The 16,647-nt window shown below is 42.8% G+C and overlaps 1 protein-coding gene across 2 annotated transcripts in view; it reads right to left on the minus strand.

Annotated features, from left to right (window-relative positions):
* Nucleotides 1-308: 308 nt before the first annotated feature.
* Nucleotides 309-16,647, minus strand: part of BACH2 (BTB domain and CNC homolog 2) — a 149,124-nt gene continuing 132,785 nt past the window's right edge. For both annotated transcript variants that reach the window (XM_065730992.1, XM_065730993.1), the window contains 2 exons: nucleotides 13,266-13,472; nucleotides 309-7,207 (listed from right to left, as the gene is read on the minus strand). In XM_065730992.1, coding sequence (XP_065587064.1) covers nucleotides 6,728-7,207; nucleotides 13,266-13,472 — 687 coding nt within the window. In that variant the 3' untranslated portion in view covers nucleotides 309-6,727. The remainder of the gene's footprint in view (nucleotides 7,208-13,265; nucleotides 13,473-16,647) is intronic.

Here is a 16,647-nt window from a genome sequence, read left to right on the forward strand (position 1 = left end):
CTTCTTTCTTGTTTCTACATAAACCTCTTTCAATTTCTCTCAAGTTTGCTGTGAGGAAGAAATAATAAACCCCAATCTCCCTCCTTGCCATTGTACACGTTCACTGAAACTTTACAAGACCAAAGCAAAGACTTGGAAGATTTGCCTTAAGTCAAGCATGAGGGGAATGGTACAGATACCGAGTATTTGATCTTCCCAATCAACTTATTTCATTTCTGCCACAAAACACCTTTGGCTGTTCCCAATCAGATGAAAGATAACCAGATCCCTGCATCAAAGACATCGAGTGAATCCAAAATCCAGGCAGAGTCAGCCACCTCCAGGCCACCCCCAACCAGCTCTAGCCCCGTGCAACCAAGGACTGCGACAGCAATTTCAGAGTCAAGATAAGTTGGTTTACAATACATAATGATATGTCTTTATTTCATCAACAGAAATGGTGTCTAGACAAAATTCAGTTAACACTAGCAATTCAAATGAATGAAAAGGGTTGGGTGCTTTTTTTTTTTCCTTTCTTATTTTTGTTTTTTGCACAATACTGTATTTACAATGAGTAAATGACATTTTAAATTCATTAGTTCATAGCAATGCTTTCTTCCAAAAAGGTAAAAATTCTTAGTAACAGAGAGTAAGCATCAACAGCCACCTCATTTATTTATACAATAAAAATCACAAGAAACCACAGTCACCTAGAAAAAAAATAAAGACAAGCTTAAGAACTAGTACAATAAAATGATGCATTGAATTAAGTTACATTAATCGCATAGAATTTGTGTAAAAAGTATGTAGAAAAAACACCTGATGTAACCTGTTACAGTCATTGACCAGTTATGAGAGGTACAGAGGGTTATACAGGTAGATATGTGTGAAAACTGTCCATTCTGTTTGACCTGGGGAGGAAGAGAAGAGGGGCTGCACCCCCTTGCATACACTGATAAAACCCTGTTTTGAATATGGCCTCTGAAGTTTGTAAGGCATATATAAGAGGTGCACTTGTAACCAACTGGTTCTGGAACAAACTCTTAGGGCATCCCCACCCTTGAAATCAAAGGTGATGCTTGAAATCAGTGGTAAACAAACACGCATCAAATATCACCAAAGTGTTTAGTATAGTTCCTGCCAGTCTGCGGGATCCAGATAGCTTCCGTCTGAGCACAACCAGTAGTGGAAACAGTATCTAGAGCATGCACATTTCTCTCGGGTATGTCACAAACACAAGGTACCAGCATCCTGTGCAAATCCTGTGTGTCCTGGGACCACGCTCCTCCGCGATGGGGCTGAGCCCCACTGGCAGCCCTGGCCCCCCAAAATGAGGGGCTGGCTGGGCTTGCAGCCTGGGCCCAGCTCTGCTTCTACGCAGTCAATGAACTCAAACACTGCCAGATGCCACTTCTATTTTAGGATGCTCTCCATGAGCCCAAAGGGACAACAGCGGCCCTGCACAGGTCATTTCATCCCTGGAAAGGGCTCTTCCCACAAAAGTCATACAAGAACAGGAGTCATCTAGCTGGGTTTCAGCAGTCATTTGTTGGGAGCAATTACCTTATGAAAAGGTATTTTTAGGATTCCTTCCTGCCAAAAAGTGGTTTTATTTGCAAAAATGGCAACACCGTATGTGTCATACCTTAAAATGCATATCAGTATTTGACTTTGATATAAATAATACCTATCTTGGTGGAGTGTAGGAAAATACTGTACACTTAGTCTTCGCAAGTAATGCCATTAACATTTTGAGAGTAAAGAGAATAATTATCCTACAGACCACCAACAATAGATCTTTTAAATATACACACAGTATTTGAACATATGCATATACACATATATTGGATTCTGCAGCATCAGATCTGATGCCTGAGTCACGAAATACTCTGAGGAGTATTATAAATATACACATAGGTATTATAAACAGGAAAACACACAAACACACACTAGAATTCTATATGTATGTATATGTACATACATGTGTTATAGATATATAAAACTAACTTGGATTGGGTTGGCAGAGACAAAACTGAAATGAAGTCAAAAATCTGTTGAGAAAATTTTTAGCAGGAAAGAGAGCATCGGTTCGTTACGGCAATGATTTTAGTTTCACCTCACTCCTATACTGAGCAGATCCCTCCTTTTGCAAGGCCATCAGCTCCACTGCTCACGTTGAAGCTAAATCTTCTCTAGACAGATCAAAAATACATACTTTTAAAACACTACAAGCATGGGCTACACCATTCAGCCAAAGACACCGCCAAACGCATGTTGGATCAGAACAAGGTGAAAGCAGCGCTCCTTGTTGCAACGGTAGAGGAAACAAAGTGGACTGAAACGCAAGCTGGTGTAAACCTAGCAAACGTTCCCTTTCTCTCACTGAAAAAAAAAACACTAGAGGTTCGTTCTGGAAACCCATCCCTCTCTTTTCAGCAACCGCAGCAGTGGGTTACGTGACACGAGTGAGGCTGTTGTGTTGACTGGAAGTACAGTGCTTCATCGTGCTTTCTCCCAGTGGATCAGCTTTTATTTTATTACAGGATTATAGTGATTCCAGCATGCAGATTTGTTTTTATTAGGCAATCATAAAGTTACATATTAAAAAATCTAACTCTATCTATCTATGTGTTTTAACTTCTACTTAAGCGCTCTTTAGAATGCAGACTTGACGAAGTGTTGAACTCCAGATTAACAACCACACTATCAGCATTAATCATTCCTCTGGCAGCAGTTAATCCATTTAGCTAAGTTATTTATCTAGTTCCCACTCTCCTTTTTAAAGAGAAGTAGCAGTTAGCATACTAATCACCATGGCTTGCCTTTGCAGCACATTTTACTTCCTTGGGAAAAAATAATACAAGGATTAGATCCAAAAATATAGTGCATCTTAAAAGCAGCATATACCCTTAGAAAGACATTTAATAAATTACTTGTACAATATATAAAATAATAGTTTTATACTGCAGCATCAAACTCTGACGCCTGAGTCATCGTATGTTAGGAAGTCTGTCATATAAATACTGGGATCTCCTGATAAGACAGCCAACATTTTTGCTTTTGTTTTGCTTCTTTTCTGTTTTATTTTCTATGTTGGTTTTTTTTTAATCTTTTTTTTTTTTTGCACTACTTTTTTTTGTTCCAGAATCAGCTTGCAATGAGCTTTAATTGTGTTCAAGGCACCCCCAGAGAACGCAGAGAAACGAACACATCATATAGTGTAGTACTCACCTGACAAAGCATAACAAGCCTAAATGAAATGAGGTTTCTTGGCAATACAGGTAGAGCGATGGCAAAGGAAGAGGAGGGTTAGGTACAGACCGGACAAAGCACAAAGGACTCACATACCCATGGAGCAGTGCAGCACTCAGCAGGGGGATGGATGGGTCTCATCACATCTCTCCCAAGCAATGTCTGATGCTGCAAGTGCCCTCTTTGACAAATGCAAAGAGATTCAAAGACCATGGTGACCACTAGCCAAACTCTTCAAATCAGTAAACATTACAGTCCGTTGTTTTGTTTTTCCAAATGGTATCCTTGAGATACCATTTGACCTCCTGATAAGAGCTGTAGGGTATCCAAGCTGATGTCCAGGTCTGAAACTAATTCTCCCAATGCCTTCCTTTTTAAAGTTAGCCCAGTAACAGCTTTGAAAGCCATGTGGTTCAGAATAGCAAAAAAACCTCAAAACAAAATAGAAACAAAAAACCACCACCACCACCAAAAAAAAAAAACTCACTGAAAAGCTATGATACATGTAAATATAGGAAGCAATGACACAAAACCAGCCACTTCTAATGGGGAAGAATGAAATCAAACATCCAGAAAAGCTCACGGGGGAGGGACAGAGAGCGAGAGGAGAAGAAGATTGAGGAAGAGACACTTATTTGAGCAGTGGTTTTATATATCAGTTCCCAAGGTAGAGAAAATCAAGAGACCCAGCACTCGTAGGAAGCCAGGTCAAACTGAGAGCTGCAGCGCAATGGTTGTGAGGGTGGGTTTTTAAACCGCTGGAATGAGGTCAAGAGTACCAGTTGCACATGAGTTGTTAGTAGAGTAAATCTTCATGCCAGGAAGCAAGTTAAAACTTGGTTTTATGCTCATAAAACATTCTACCTATTCATATATATAGGAGGTCACTTAAAAATAAAAAAGGCAACAGAAAAAACATCTTTAAAATACTGTGTCAGTTGACCCATCCCTCCCTCCCCCAATCCCCCAAAGTAGCTATGACTCTATAATGTGATTCACATTTAGTTTTAAATTCTAGCTTTCACCATGGTCTCATAGAAACAAAACTTCTCTGCGAAGCACAGAACTGCTTTGCAACGTCAGTGAGTTCAAAGGAAAATCAGATCCCCCCAGGAGCTCCTCAGACAGTTACCTGTGAGAGGGGAGGTGGGAGGGGGTCAGAGATTTTTAGCTTAAGCTCCTGTAAAAAGAAAGAACACCTCCCCTTTTCTCAGCCATGTGAACTAGGAGTTTATGGCATTCGTATACTTTTGAACATGTAAAGGTAAGGATTTTTTACAGTAATGATTAATACTTAAAACATAAATATTCTCCTACATTATATACTAGTTTTTCTTTGTACATGCGGGGAAAAAAAGTATTTTCAACAAACATGGCACATGCTATATGCATTTCCTCCTCGGTAGCTTGGCTACGAGAGTGTGGGCGCAGAGGGTAAAAGCAAGACTTTGTGGCGAGTGGGTGATGTCCATAAGCACAGGCTGAAGGTGAGAGAAGGGAGAGAGGGAGCTGATTCCTCCTCCAAGGTCAAGCTGCTGATCTACTGAGTGCCTCAAGAGAGCTCCAGCGCACACCTCAAAGTGTAAACATTAGCACAGACCGCAGTATCACTCAGTGCCGCTGAGAAGCTGCTACCCCCAATTTGTATTTATTTATTTTTAAATAGGTGTGAACAGCTGGTCAATTTCTTTTCAGCAAGAACAAACGATATCAGCCAGTAAAGCACATGACAGTTGTCGTCCAGGATAAAGCCACGCAACCTGGCACACGTAGGGCGAAGAACCACAAAATAAAAACTCAGTACGCTTAGAATAATAATAATAATTACTAAAAAAGCATCAAGAGGACGTTTTCTGTCTACACTGTACATACAAGATGTTATGCTTGGAAAGCTGCTGTCTCACACAGTCATAAATGAGTCAACACTGCTTCAGGTACAAATCCAATGCAGTAACAACTCAGCCAATTCACTGAGTAGTCTCCTTTGAGACAGCGCTCTTCTAGCTGCGATTTGTCCTGAAGGCAATGCTGTAGGACAAGTGGATCCTGGAACACAAGAACTAGAAGGGCAAGAAACCAAACTGGGTGCTGACAGAGTATGACATGCTCTTAGAGGGTACAGTGCTAACTTGACTTCTGTAGGGAAACCAGAGCCAGTGGTGAGGGGTCTGGTCCTGCAACTCTTCCTACCTAGGCAGGATCCCTGACTTCACCAGAGCCACCTCTGCAGCTTGGGTCTGGGGAAGGTCTGAGGAAAGCTGAGGTGATGCTACAGGGACTACTACTTGGAGCAGCAGCTGCTTCCATGAGTAAAGGATGCAGACTGGGGCTGGCAAAGAAGCCACCCAAGTGTACTGATGTGATTTCCATTTACTTTATTTCATGGAACGTACGGTGAACAGATCTACTTGTCAAATACGTTTCTCTCTAAAGAGTGAAATATATTTTACCCCATAAGAATCCAAAAGCATTGTTAACAGCACTTAAGCTTGGTTTGTGAAACAGAAAGAAGTCTGAATATAAAAATAATTCAAGCAGATTCTCTTTACAAACTGTATAGTGAATTCAGTATTTGGCAAGACCGTTTTTACTATGTAATGAGCTCCTGAGTGTTTGTCTATTAGCTAAAACTTTTCTATTTTCTTTAAGCCATAAAGCAAAGAAAACCATATACTCAAGTTATACTGAAGTCACAACTTCATTTATGAAAAGAGGTTTGACCAGAAACTCAGTGCAAGTGGCAAAGTTGACCATTACTGTACAGTATCTGCAAGAAAATAAAATAAATCCACATTGCTCAAGTGGCACAAAATGGCTGTGCCCCCCAAAAAAATGTCTATAATAAAATCTGAAATAAGATTCCAACATTAAAATTTTATAAATAAGTACAAATTGAATGATATTGCTGAACTGCGAACCAAGAAAAAAAATCGTGTAACAAGTTACCAAACTAGTTCTAGCATCGAAGACAGAAAGGAATGTTGGAACTTGTTTATACAATATAAATGAAAGCTTCCAGTTTGTAGGATGAGAAAAATTGAGGCATGCAGGGACTTTTGCATATGGATATATATATTTTATATATATTATATATAATATATACAGTTTAGCTATAAAACTTTGATGTGTAAAGAAGCTGTCTTCAATGAAAAATTGAACATTCAGAGGAAATTCCTGAGTTAGGGTTTTGTGACATGGGCCACTGAGAAAAAAGCTGCGGTTGGGTCCTCAGAGGTGTTATGTCCATCCCTGTTAAGATTGAAATCAACATACAAAAACAGACAGTGTCGCCACTGTGTAATTCCCTGCCTGAGCAAGGGATAGCACCATTGTGAAGATAACTCCTGCTTGTAGAGAGGAAGGAATACTTAAAAACAGTATTGCTGCTAAGACCACTGTAGTGTGCACCAAATATGTTCTTCTAGACAACAAATGAGCACTGCCACTGGCTGACTGAAGAACACCTGACCAGGTGTAACGGTAAGGTTACAAGTCACTAGGTGTAATCTTTCCTAGGCTGTTCATCTGTTGTACATTTATCAGTCATTTCCTGACAGAAGTCTACCGTGACCGTTTGGCTACTCTGCTCTCGCGGAAGCTCTCTCTCAGGGTAAGTACCTGGCTCAGCTCCATCCAACCCCCCGCCGCTGGCCGAGCAATTCTCCGAGACGTTGTTGGGCAGCCAGGGTGCTCCCAGCTGCACGGGGCCCTGCTCTGAGCAGCACTGCATGCCTTCCCCAACACACTGCGACGTGGCCAGGCCCTGCTCCACGCCCGTTGAGGGGCTGATGTTGGTGGCCGTCTGCAGATCCATGGGTCTGAGAACAGGGCAGTAGCGGTGGAGGGCTTGGATCTGTTCCGGGCTCTGCATGTCTCTGCAAACTTCTTGAGAAAGACACGAGAAGTTATCTAGCAATTCGCCCATGCTTGCTTTCAGCTGGTTCCTTTCTGAGAGCAATTTCTCTTTCTCACACACCTGAAAAAAAAAGAAGGCACCTTACTTGGAAGAAAGGCCATCCATCCTTGGCTGTACCCAAGGAGAATTCTGACACAACACAGTTATTTTTTAAATGGGCAGAGAAAATGTCACAAAGACATCAGATATTGACCACTAATAGGTCTGAGTGGACTGCAGTTTGGGAAACGTTTGGAGGAAAGCATTTGAGTTGTTAGACAACAGTCATACATTATTCCAACAGGCTGTTAGTTTCCTTAGCAGGCTAAGGCTGCTTGATGTATGATACGAAAAACTCTGAAAGAAACGTTTTGATGGAGAAAAGACATTATCTGCCCAAACAAGAATAAATCACAGTCTCGTTGCTGAAGAGAGGACATGAAGAGAGGACAGTTCATTCTCTAAATGCCAGGACAATCGGTCAGCCTGAGTGCATCTCCTTGGAGCTATGAACACCCATCACTACTGCATAGTATGGTGTTTGGAGGAGAGAACTTGGGTCAGTGTGTGCTCTGTGGTCTGTACCATAGCTGTACCATGCTTACTGGCTTGAGTTTGACCTAAGCAAAATTCTTCTATGAAGACGTATATGAAAATCCCAAAGATAGACGGACTTTCTGATTCAAATGCTCGGGTGGTGAACCAGGAGGGGTCAGGCACAGAGACAGACCCAGCCAGGAGGGCCACTGCTAAAAGCTGGTGTTGACCCATTGCAGAACAGTGGGAATAGTCCTGCTACATTAGTACCACCATTCAGCATACAGCTCAAGGGAGCAGATCAGATTTTGCAGAGCACAACACCTATTTCCAGAGCTCAGCTGGCCCTGAGTGCACCATGTACCTAACCTGGTAACAGTGCTAAACTCAAGCTGCTTTGACATCTGAGGTGTGAAAACTCCACCACTCAGATAACCCAGCTATGGGTGGCTGCTGGTAGCATTACTCCAGGTCCAAATCCCACACTGAAAGCATGCAGCTGTGTGAATGAGGAAGAGAGCAGTGTATATGAAAAGAACCAACTGCTAAAATATTGATAAATTATCAAGAAAGCATAAAAATAATAATAAAAAAAAACAGATGCTCATGTACATCTTGAGATAATGAATTATGGAAGAGAATATGCTGTGAGATTGCATGAAAAAATGGGAATGTGAATGGGTAGATGGATGAGGGAGAGAAAGCAGTCAAAAACCCCTACCTACCAAGCTCAGATGTGACCATTTCACTCACTGTCTTCTGTGAAACCATCTGTGTCATAGAGATGGGTGACTTACAGGGAGTAAGTGCAACGAGGAAAAAGGGTCTTCCAAAAAAAAAAATAAAAAAAAGCCTATCCAAGTGAAAACTCCTTATAACCTAGTACTGTCACATAATTAAGAAGACTGGAAATTACTGGTCACAAAGAGGACAGAAGATGACAAAGGAATTTCTAGCGACCTTAAGTACAGTCTTGAAGCAGACAGTGTGCTTGGGCTGCAAGTGTCTGGGGAGGGGCAGGAGTCCTGGAGAGGCAATGTTAAAGTTGCATGAGTTTGTTTACTTTCATCGCTATATCCTCTTGCACATCTCATAACAGTCTTTGTAATGAATGCTCTTTTTTCATTAGGATGCCCAGAGCCCATTCCCTATGTACTCCAGTACAGCTTGCTGTGTAGAAATCTTCAAATTACTTTCCAAGACCCCTGCATCTCAAAGAGCTTTTGATCTGTGGAATTCAGCAGGGATCAGGCCCAAAAGGCCACTCATATGCCTTTCATTCACTCCTCAGAGACGTGTGCACTGGGGAAAAAATGGAACTTGAGAAATGTATGTTGCCTTTCCACAGTTGATAATGTAAAATAATAAAAAGTTATTTTGTAGGACTGCATAAATTCAATGAAGTTGAATTCATTTGCAAGTAAAGGCAACAGATATCACACAGAAGCCACACCTGCTGCTCATGCAGCCCTTGCAGCACTCCCCAAGGTGCTCACTGCTAGAGTTGAATTCTTCTTTGTCAACTTGATGCAGGGGCTACGGTAGGCAGGCACAGCTGGGACTGAGCCTGCTTCTCCTGCCAACCCTGCCTCTGTGCCTCTTCCTCACCCTGCAGAAGCCCTGACTCATCTTGCACCCACTGTGGATTCGGCTTGGTGAAGAAAGTGGTTGCTCAATGTTTTGTTTATCTTTGATGTCTGGTTTGTTTTGCATCAGCCAAGCCCTACTCATACAAATGTTTTTATTTTTGTTTCTTCTTTTACCACCAGGGCTTCAGCAGCGTGGTATTTGAGACTTCACGAGCCTTGATGATGTAAGTCTCCCAGCCAGCTTGTGGGGTCAGCGTCACCTCCACTGTGCAGATGGGAAGCAGACCCGCACAGGCAGTAAGTGACTAACTCAACGTGCTGTGGCTTTTGCCATTTGTAGAGTGGCGACAACGCAGCTTCTTCCAGCAGATCCCTGCCTCTTTCACACTGTGTTTGCTGCAGCTTGAGCTGAGAAAGGAGGATGCTGAAGGCTGCTTTTGATATGCAACCTGCTATCATCAGAACAAGAAGCATCCCATTTCCCAGCCCACTAAGTTCAACCTGCAGCTGAGCGAATGTGCATGCAGATACTGAAATCAAGGCTCCAAATAACCTTTGATTTTAATGGAAACTGAGTACACAGAGATCTCCATAGGGAAAACAGCTTCAGCTCCTTTTGTTTCATCCATGGGAATTAATTCATTTATCACTCAGATCTTTGAATATTCAAAGGCTGGGTTTAATGCTGGGCTCCTGAATCTCTGCTGAGAAATGAAATCCAACTGTCTGGTCCTGCATGTTGCATACCCCACTTCTCATAACAGCTGTTCTGGGACACCTATGCTAATTTTGACTTCTCAGAAAACTTTTAGGGCTTTTCAACATATCAAGAGGTGCCAACTCATTCTCAAGTTCCAGTGCTACATTCCTTCTCCTGAGTGATACCCTGCAGACTCCTCACCCTTTGTCTCAAGCCTATTCTGTTGTGTACCTTCTTGCTTTTTCAGTGGGTAAGGAAAGGCAGGAGAAGAGAAGTGCCTTCCTCAGGCACATTCGTCAGAAGGGGTGGGAGTGTTTGTAGTGCCTTTAGCTAAGATGTCTACACCTGACATAGCTCTCCAGGTGATCTTATTTAGTCATGGAAAGAAACAGACACTTCTGGGCTGTACAATACCTTCTTTGGTGCAGGATGGGACATTTAAATAACACTTGACAGCTATCATAGAATCATAGGATGGCCTGGGTTGAAAAGTACCTCAAAGATCACATAGTTTCAACTTCCCTGCTGTGGGCAGGGTTGCCAAGCACTAGACCAGGTTGCTCAGAGCCACATCCAGCCTTGCCTTGAATGCCTCCAGGGATGGGGCATCCACAACCTCTCTGGGCACCCTGTTCCAGTGTGTCACCACCCTCTGAGTGAAAAATTTCCTCCTAACATCTTACCTGAATCTCCCGTCTTAGTGTAAAACCATTCCCACTTGTCCTATCACTATCAACCCATGTAAATTACCTATTCTTGCTATTATTATTACTATTACTACTATTATCTATTATTACTATGTTTCCTTTCATTGAAATTAAAGGAAAGCAGGTCATCTAGCTCCAGTGTGCGTGTCTATATTGTAGATAACTGTGCTTAGCCAACTAAAACACACATCTGAGGCATCCACACCATGACTAAAAGAGAGATGAATTTCCTGAGCAGTCATTTAGCAACATTCCAGTCACTTCTCCCTCTCAGATCGAAAAGTGGTAGTGCTTTACAATGGTACCTTGGCACACAGGAGACCTGTGCTCTGGCCACTGAACAGGGCATACTTCACCCTGGAGTGGCCTGCTGCCAGAGACACCCATCCAGGAGGGTCAGGACAAACCCACAGCTGTCATCTGAACCTGGTGCATGGAACTGAAGCCTTCTGAGTTAGATGGTACTTGAACTGAGGGAGATTTGGTCCATGGCACACAGGGAAGCTTAGAAGGAGGGAGGAAGACAGCAGGAGCAGGGAGGAAACTACTCCTGCCATCTTGCTGCTCTAAATCAAAGAACAGCCACTAGTTTGTATATTAACATTCTTGTCTTCTTTTTCATTCTCCTTGCCACTTCTGCAATTTGATCAATGAATCAAAGAACTGAAGAAAAGGAATAGCAAGCTGAAACAACCTGAAAACGTTGAGCTGCTCTCCAGAACACCAAAGAGAAAGAAAATCTAGATGTAGAGATAGAGTTGGAACAGCCAAAGGACAATTTGGACCAGCCAGAGCAGAATTTGGACTAGCCAGCCTCTGCAGGCCTTTCATATCTAACCCCTTTGAGCTATGAATCCCATGGCAGTCAAGTAAGGATGTGGGGTTAGATGAGGGAACATCTTTGCAGATGCACTTTAAGTACTGAGGGCAAATGAAACTGCAAGAGGAGAGCTATGATACAAGCTTTTCTCCCCTTTCAAATTTCTCCTCAAGCTACTCTTGAGATACCAAAAGAAGAAATATTTAGGTCTAATTTCACCAGTATTCTGTTTTCCACATATACAAAATATTCGTGCATCCTGAAACATTTTGTGTATTAAATTGTCACACTAGTGCCTTCACTTACTTACATACAAGCTTACAAGCTGACTGAATCAACTAAAATCTGGATGGGGATAGCTGTCAGTATCATAGAATCATCATAGAATCATAGGGGTTGGAAGGGACCTCAAGAGATCATCGAGTCCAACCCCTCTGCCAAAGCAGGTTCCCTACACCAGGTCGCACAGGTAGGCATCCAGGCGGGTCTTGAATATCTCCAGAGAAGGAGACTCCACAACCCCCCTGTGCAGCTGTGCCAGTGCTCCATCACCCTCACCGTAAAGAAGTTCTCGCACACATTCGTGCAGAACCTCCTGTGCTGCAGTTTCTGTCCGTTCCCCCTTGTTCTGTCTCCACACACTGCTGAAAAGACTCTGGCCTTGCCACTTTGTCCCCCACACCTCAGATATTTATAAACCTGGATCAGGTCCCCACTCAGTCTTCTTTTCTCAAGGCTAAAGAGACCCAGTTCACTTAGCCTTTCTTCATAGGGGAGATTCTCCAGGCCCTTCACCATCTTTGTGGCCCTGCGCTGGACTCTTTCCAAGAGATCCCTGTCTTTTTTATACTGGGGAGCCCAGAACTGGACACAGTACTCCAGATGAGGCCTCACCAGGGCAGAGTAGAGGGGAAGGATCATCTCCCTTGACCTGCTGGCCACGCTCTTTTTAATGCATCCCAGAATGCCACTGGCTTTCCTGGCCACGAGAGCACGCTGCTGGCTCATGGTCAACCTGTCGTCCACCAGGAAACCCAGATCCCTCTCTACAGAGCTCCTCTCCAGCAGGTCATCCCCCAGCCTGTACTGATGCATGCAATTATTCCTCCCAAGGTGCAAGACTCTACATTTGCTTTTGTTAAATTTCATCAGGTTTCTGACTGCCCAGCTCTCCAGCCTGTCCAGGTCTTGCTGAATGGCAGCACAGCCTTCAGGCATGTCAGCCAACCCTCCCAACTTCATATCATCAGCAAACTCGCTGAGGGTGGCCACTATCCCCTCATCAAGGTCATTGATGAAGATGTTGAACAAGACTGGACCCAGCACGGGGTCCCCTGGGGGACACTGCTGGTTACAGACCTCCAACCGGACTCTGCACCGCCAGTGACAACCCTCTGCGCTCTGCCAGTCAGCCAGTTCTCAGCCCACTTGACTGTCCACTTGTCTATCCCACACATCCTTAGCTTTTTTATAAGGATGTAATGGGGGACAGTACCAAATACCTTGCTGAAATCAAGGTAGACTACATCCACAGCCCTCTTCCTATCCACCCAGCCAGTGACAACATCATAGAAGGCCACCAGGTTGGTTGAGCATGACCTCCCCTTGGTGAACCCATGCTGGCTTCTCCTGATGACCTCCTTTTCTTCCAATTGTCTGGAGATGGCATCCAGAACAAGCTGTTCCATCACCTTTACAGGGACAGAGGTGAGGCTGACTGGCCTATAATTACCAGGATTATACCAGGATTACTTCTTGCTCTTTTTGAAGACTGGATGCCACTCACCAACTTGCGGATTTCACATTCGAGGTTCTGAATACAGTCCAGTTTTCTCTTGCGGCAGCGCTGAGCTGCAATTCGGTTCTTGCTGCGCCGGCGAACATCATGGATGAACTCGAGCTGTTCTGAGGTTAGTTTGTGCATCTTTATCATCATCTGGAAATCATTCCTTGGAAGATCTGTGATTTGATCAACAGGAAAAGGAAGTTTCACCTAAAACAAACAAACATGAGACAAAAGCAGACAAAGAGTCACATTTTGCTTGCTGAATGCAAGCTGAACACCACAGAGCGGAACAACTATGAGACCTGCTCCCAATTCCTAAATAAAGAACACAAAGTTTTACAATGGGAAGTTTTTAACACTCCCTTGTGGCACATTGCAGGGGTCCAGCTGGCTATGGTTTAACTGAAATCAGCAATATCAGTGAATCTCAGGTAAAAAAAATCACCTTTCCATACAGCTCTAATGACTGATTTCTCTACATTAAAAAGGCTCCTTCCACTATAAGACATAGTCCTTTGGAAGGTGGAGTGTCTCACCACTATTCATTTCAAACTGTTTTCAAGGAATGTGCTACTACTCCAGGAAACATGAAATTGCATGACCTGAAGGGCTGAAAATTTGATTCGTTATGAGGTTCAAAATGCAACTGGACACCTAAGGTGATGTAAAATACCATACCTCTTATAGAACAGGTTATTTAAGCAGCATTGGAAATGAGCTGTTAACACAGAAAAAGGATCAGTGATGCAACATACCATACTCGCCTAAAATCCATACATTTTAAAAGAAAATTGTAATTTCCAAAATTCTAACATGAAGAGTATTAGCAAAAAGTGCCCAAGCTGCATTTCTTGGGAGAAAAAAAAAAAAACAAACAGTTTAGAACCTCAGCTATTTGCATTAAAATGTTTTTACTTCTGGCTACAAATTGTCATTAGACTTGTGTAGACCCTTGGCAGGAGCTGCAGGTTGTGAGTTCAGAAATTCCAACCCTCTTTCAAACTGTAGTGAGCCTCGAGAAAGGCAGATACACTCAAGGACTTCTGTTAGTTTTTGTTTTGTTTTTTCTTCGATTTGCTCAAACTAAAGAGAGCATCTCTCCCTTCAAATCCTATCTCAATTGTTGTTTGTGACTAATAATATGACTATGAAAAAAATGTTTCTATGTGCTCTGCTGTGCTTGAAGATCAAATAAGACAGAACTGATGAAAGTGATGGAGATGATGACTGAGTAACTGGATTGACCCTTTCTTTCTTATAGTCATACCCACACAAACCGAAAGGTGGCAGTAAATATTTACATTTCTGTCCCGATTTGGTACAATCCAACCTTTTTGAAACAAGGGGACTATTCTGCAGACACGCTCCCAAAGAAAATAGATTTAAGTTTCTCCAGCCAAGCAAAAGACTCCACTTGAAAATGTTCCTTTGGTATTTAAAACACAGGTATCGTCTTCAAATGGTGCACTTCAGTCACTTGGAGATAAAACAAGAGCACAGATTAAAGTGGGTATTTTCACTGGAGAACTACTTTTGTTAATGTGGAAGCAGTGTGTGAAGCATGGGCATACACACAACAGAGCTGCCTGTAGCCAGCTCCCTGCCTTGCTGATCAACTTGAACTTTCTCTGTGTTTCTCCAAGCCCTGGCCACGTGTAACCTGTTGCAAATGCTCACATAACCATTTCAAACAGTTCCATGCACTGAACACTGCCCCTCGGGCCCCCTGGTAAGACTAGGCCTCAGTCACCACTCTGTGGCCTGTGGTTTTGCAGCTCAGCTCCCAGCCCTGCCCAAATCCCCCCACACCTGCCTGCGCACACACAGGAGTTGACCTTAGACATGGTGATGTGGACACTTTGTTTACAGACTGCTGCCTAATGACATGAAACCTCTTTGATTTCCTCTAGCTACCCTTTGGACAGTAAACACACACTTGGGGTAAAATGGTTTTCTCTCAAGCTTCACACACGGCCTGAAAACAAAAACAGGTGCTAAAAAGCACCACAGTTTCACTGCAAAAATACTCATGTCACGCTGAGGGTTTCCTTGTTTTCTGAGGTCTGAAGCTGAAAGAGATGCTAACCTTATTTTTCTCTCCCTCTCCCCCCTTCTAAACATATTTACCTGCAAGCAGGAAATGTGCTTGCAGTTCTAATGGGAATTAAATGGAATCGACTTAAATCTGTCATGTAGAAGATGATGAAGGGAAACAGGAAGGTAAAGAGAAACAGGCTAAAAAAAAATAGATTGAAAATAAAAATACCAACACAGTAGGGCAGAGGATGCTATCAGTAAACCAGCCTAATTCTACTCCTGTCATATGCAGCACTGAGCAGGATTTAAAAAGTGAAAGGAGAGTGGAAGTGAGTCAGACTCGTTTCCTTCACCATCAACATAATTCTTATTGCCTGTCTCCCTCTCCTCAATTAGCTGTCAACTCAAAACCAAACCAAACCAAAACAAAACAGAAACCAACCATGCTTTGGCATGGACACAGTGAATAACTACACTTCAGTGCTGCTCCAGTAAGAGGCTGCTGATGCTTCACGCTGATGCAAGTCAAAATTCTTAATGGGTATTTATTGCAGCAAAGCCATTTACATGAGCTGAGGGATGTGCCATGGTTGGGATTCAGCTGACCCACTTAGAGCTGCCTAAAATGAAGGGCTGAGACCTGCTCATGTCTCAATCCCAGCTGCTTTCATCAAGGACAGAGAAAGCTCTGTGGAGCAATGCATCTCCATGGCTTCTCCAAGAGAAAACCAGACTTAAAAGACGGTTTCTCTTAAGATATCTGACTCAGATGACAGAATACTTACCTGAGGTGTCTGAAAATGGATCGTCAATCCTTTCTGAGCTGTGTAAGAAAAACCCAGCTAGTATCTGTCCTTGTAAATTGTTATTTTTAATAACTATGAATTATATACAGGAAAAGACTCTATACTCTTTGGTTTGGATGATTTCAAACTAGAAATGTAAGCAGGATCTTCCTTCCAGGAGTTATTCCAGCCAGAGTTAACCACACAGAGAACAGAGCTCTTTAGTTTCCACTATCAACACAATTACTTGTTCTCTCTTTTTTTTTTTAATACCAATGCCAGACTATCTGTTCTCACCACGACAAATAAACCAGTACTTTTCATTTGCCCTTGTTGCCCCGGATTCTGGCTGATACGCTCCTTGGGCAGCCAAACCACCTTGGTGAAAAATATAACTTGTTTATGATTTTGCGGCATTTTTTCCTCTGTATTAGCATTAGGATTGAATCATAAATCCTTAGAATTGGAAGGGACCTTTAAAGGCCATCTAATCCAACTCCCCTGCAACGAACAGGGACATGCACAGCTAGATCAGGTTGCCCAGGGCCTGATCCAGCCTC

The sequence above is a fragment of the Cyrtonyx montezumae genome, unplaced genomic scaffold (genome assembly GCF_038088225.1).
Source record: "Cyrtonyx montezumae isolate F1298 unplaced genomic scaffold, pur_monq_1.0 scaffold_13, whole genome shotgun sequence".
In the NCBI taxonomy this organism is placed as follows: Eukaryota; Metazoa; Chordata; class Aves; order Galliformes; family Odontophoridae; genus Cyrtonyx; species Cyrtonyx montezumae.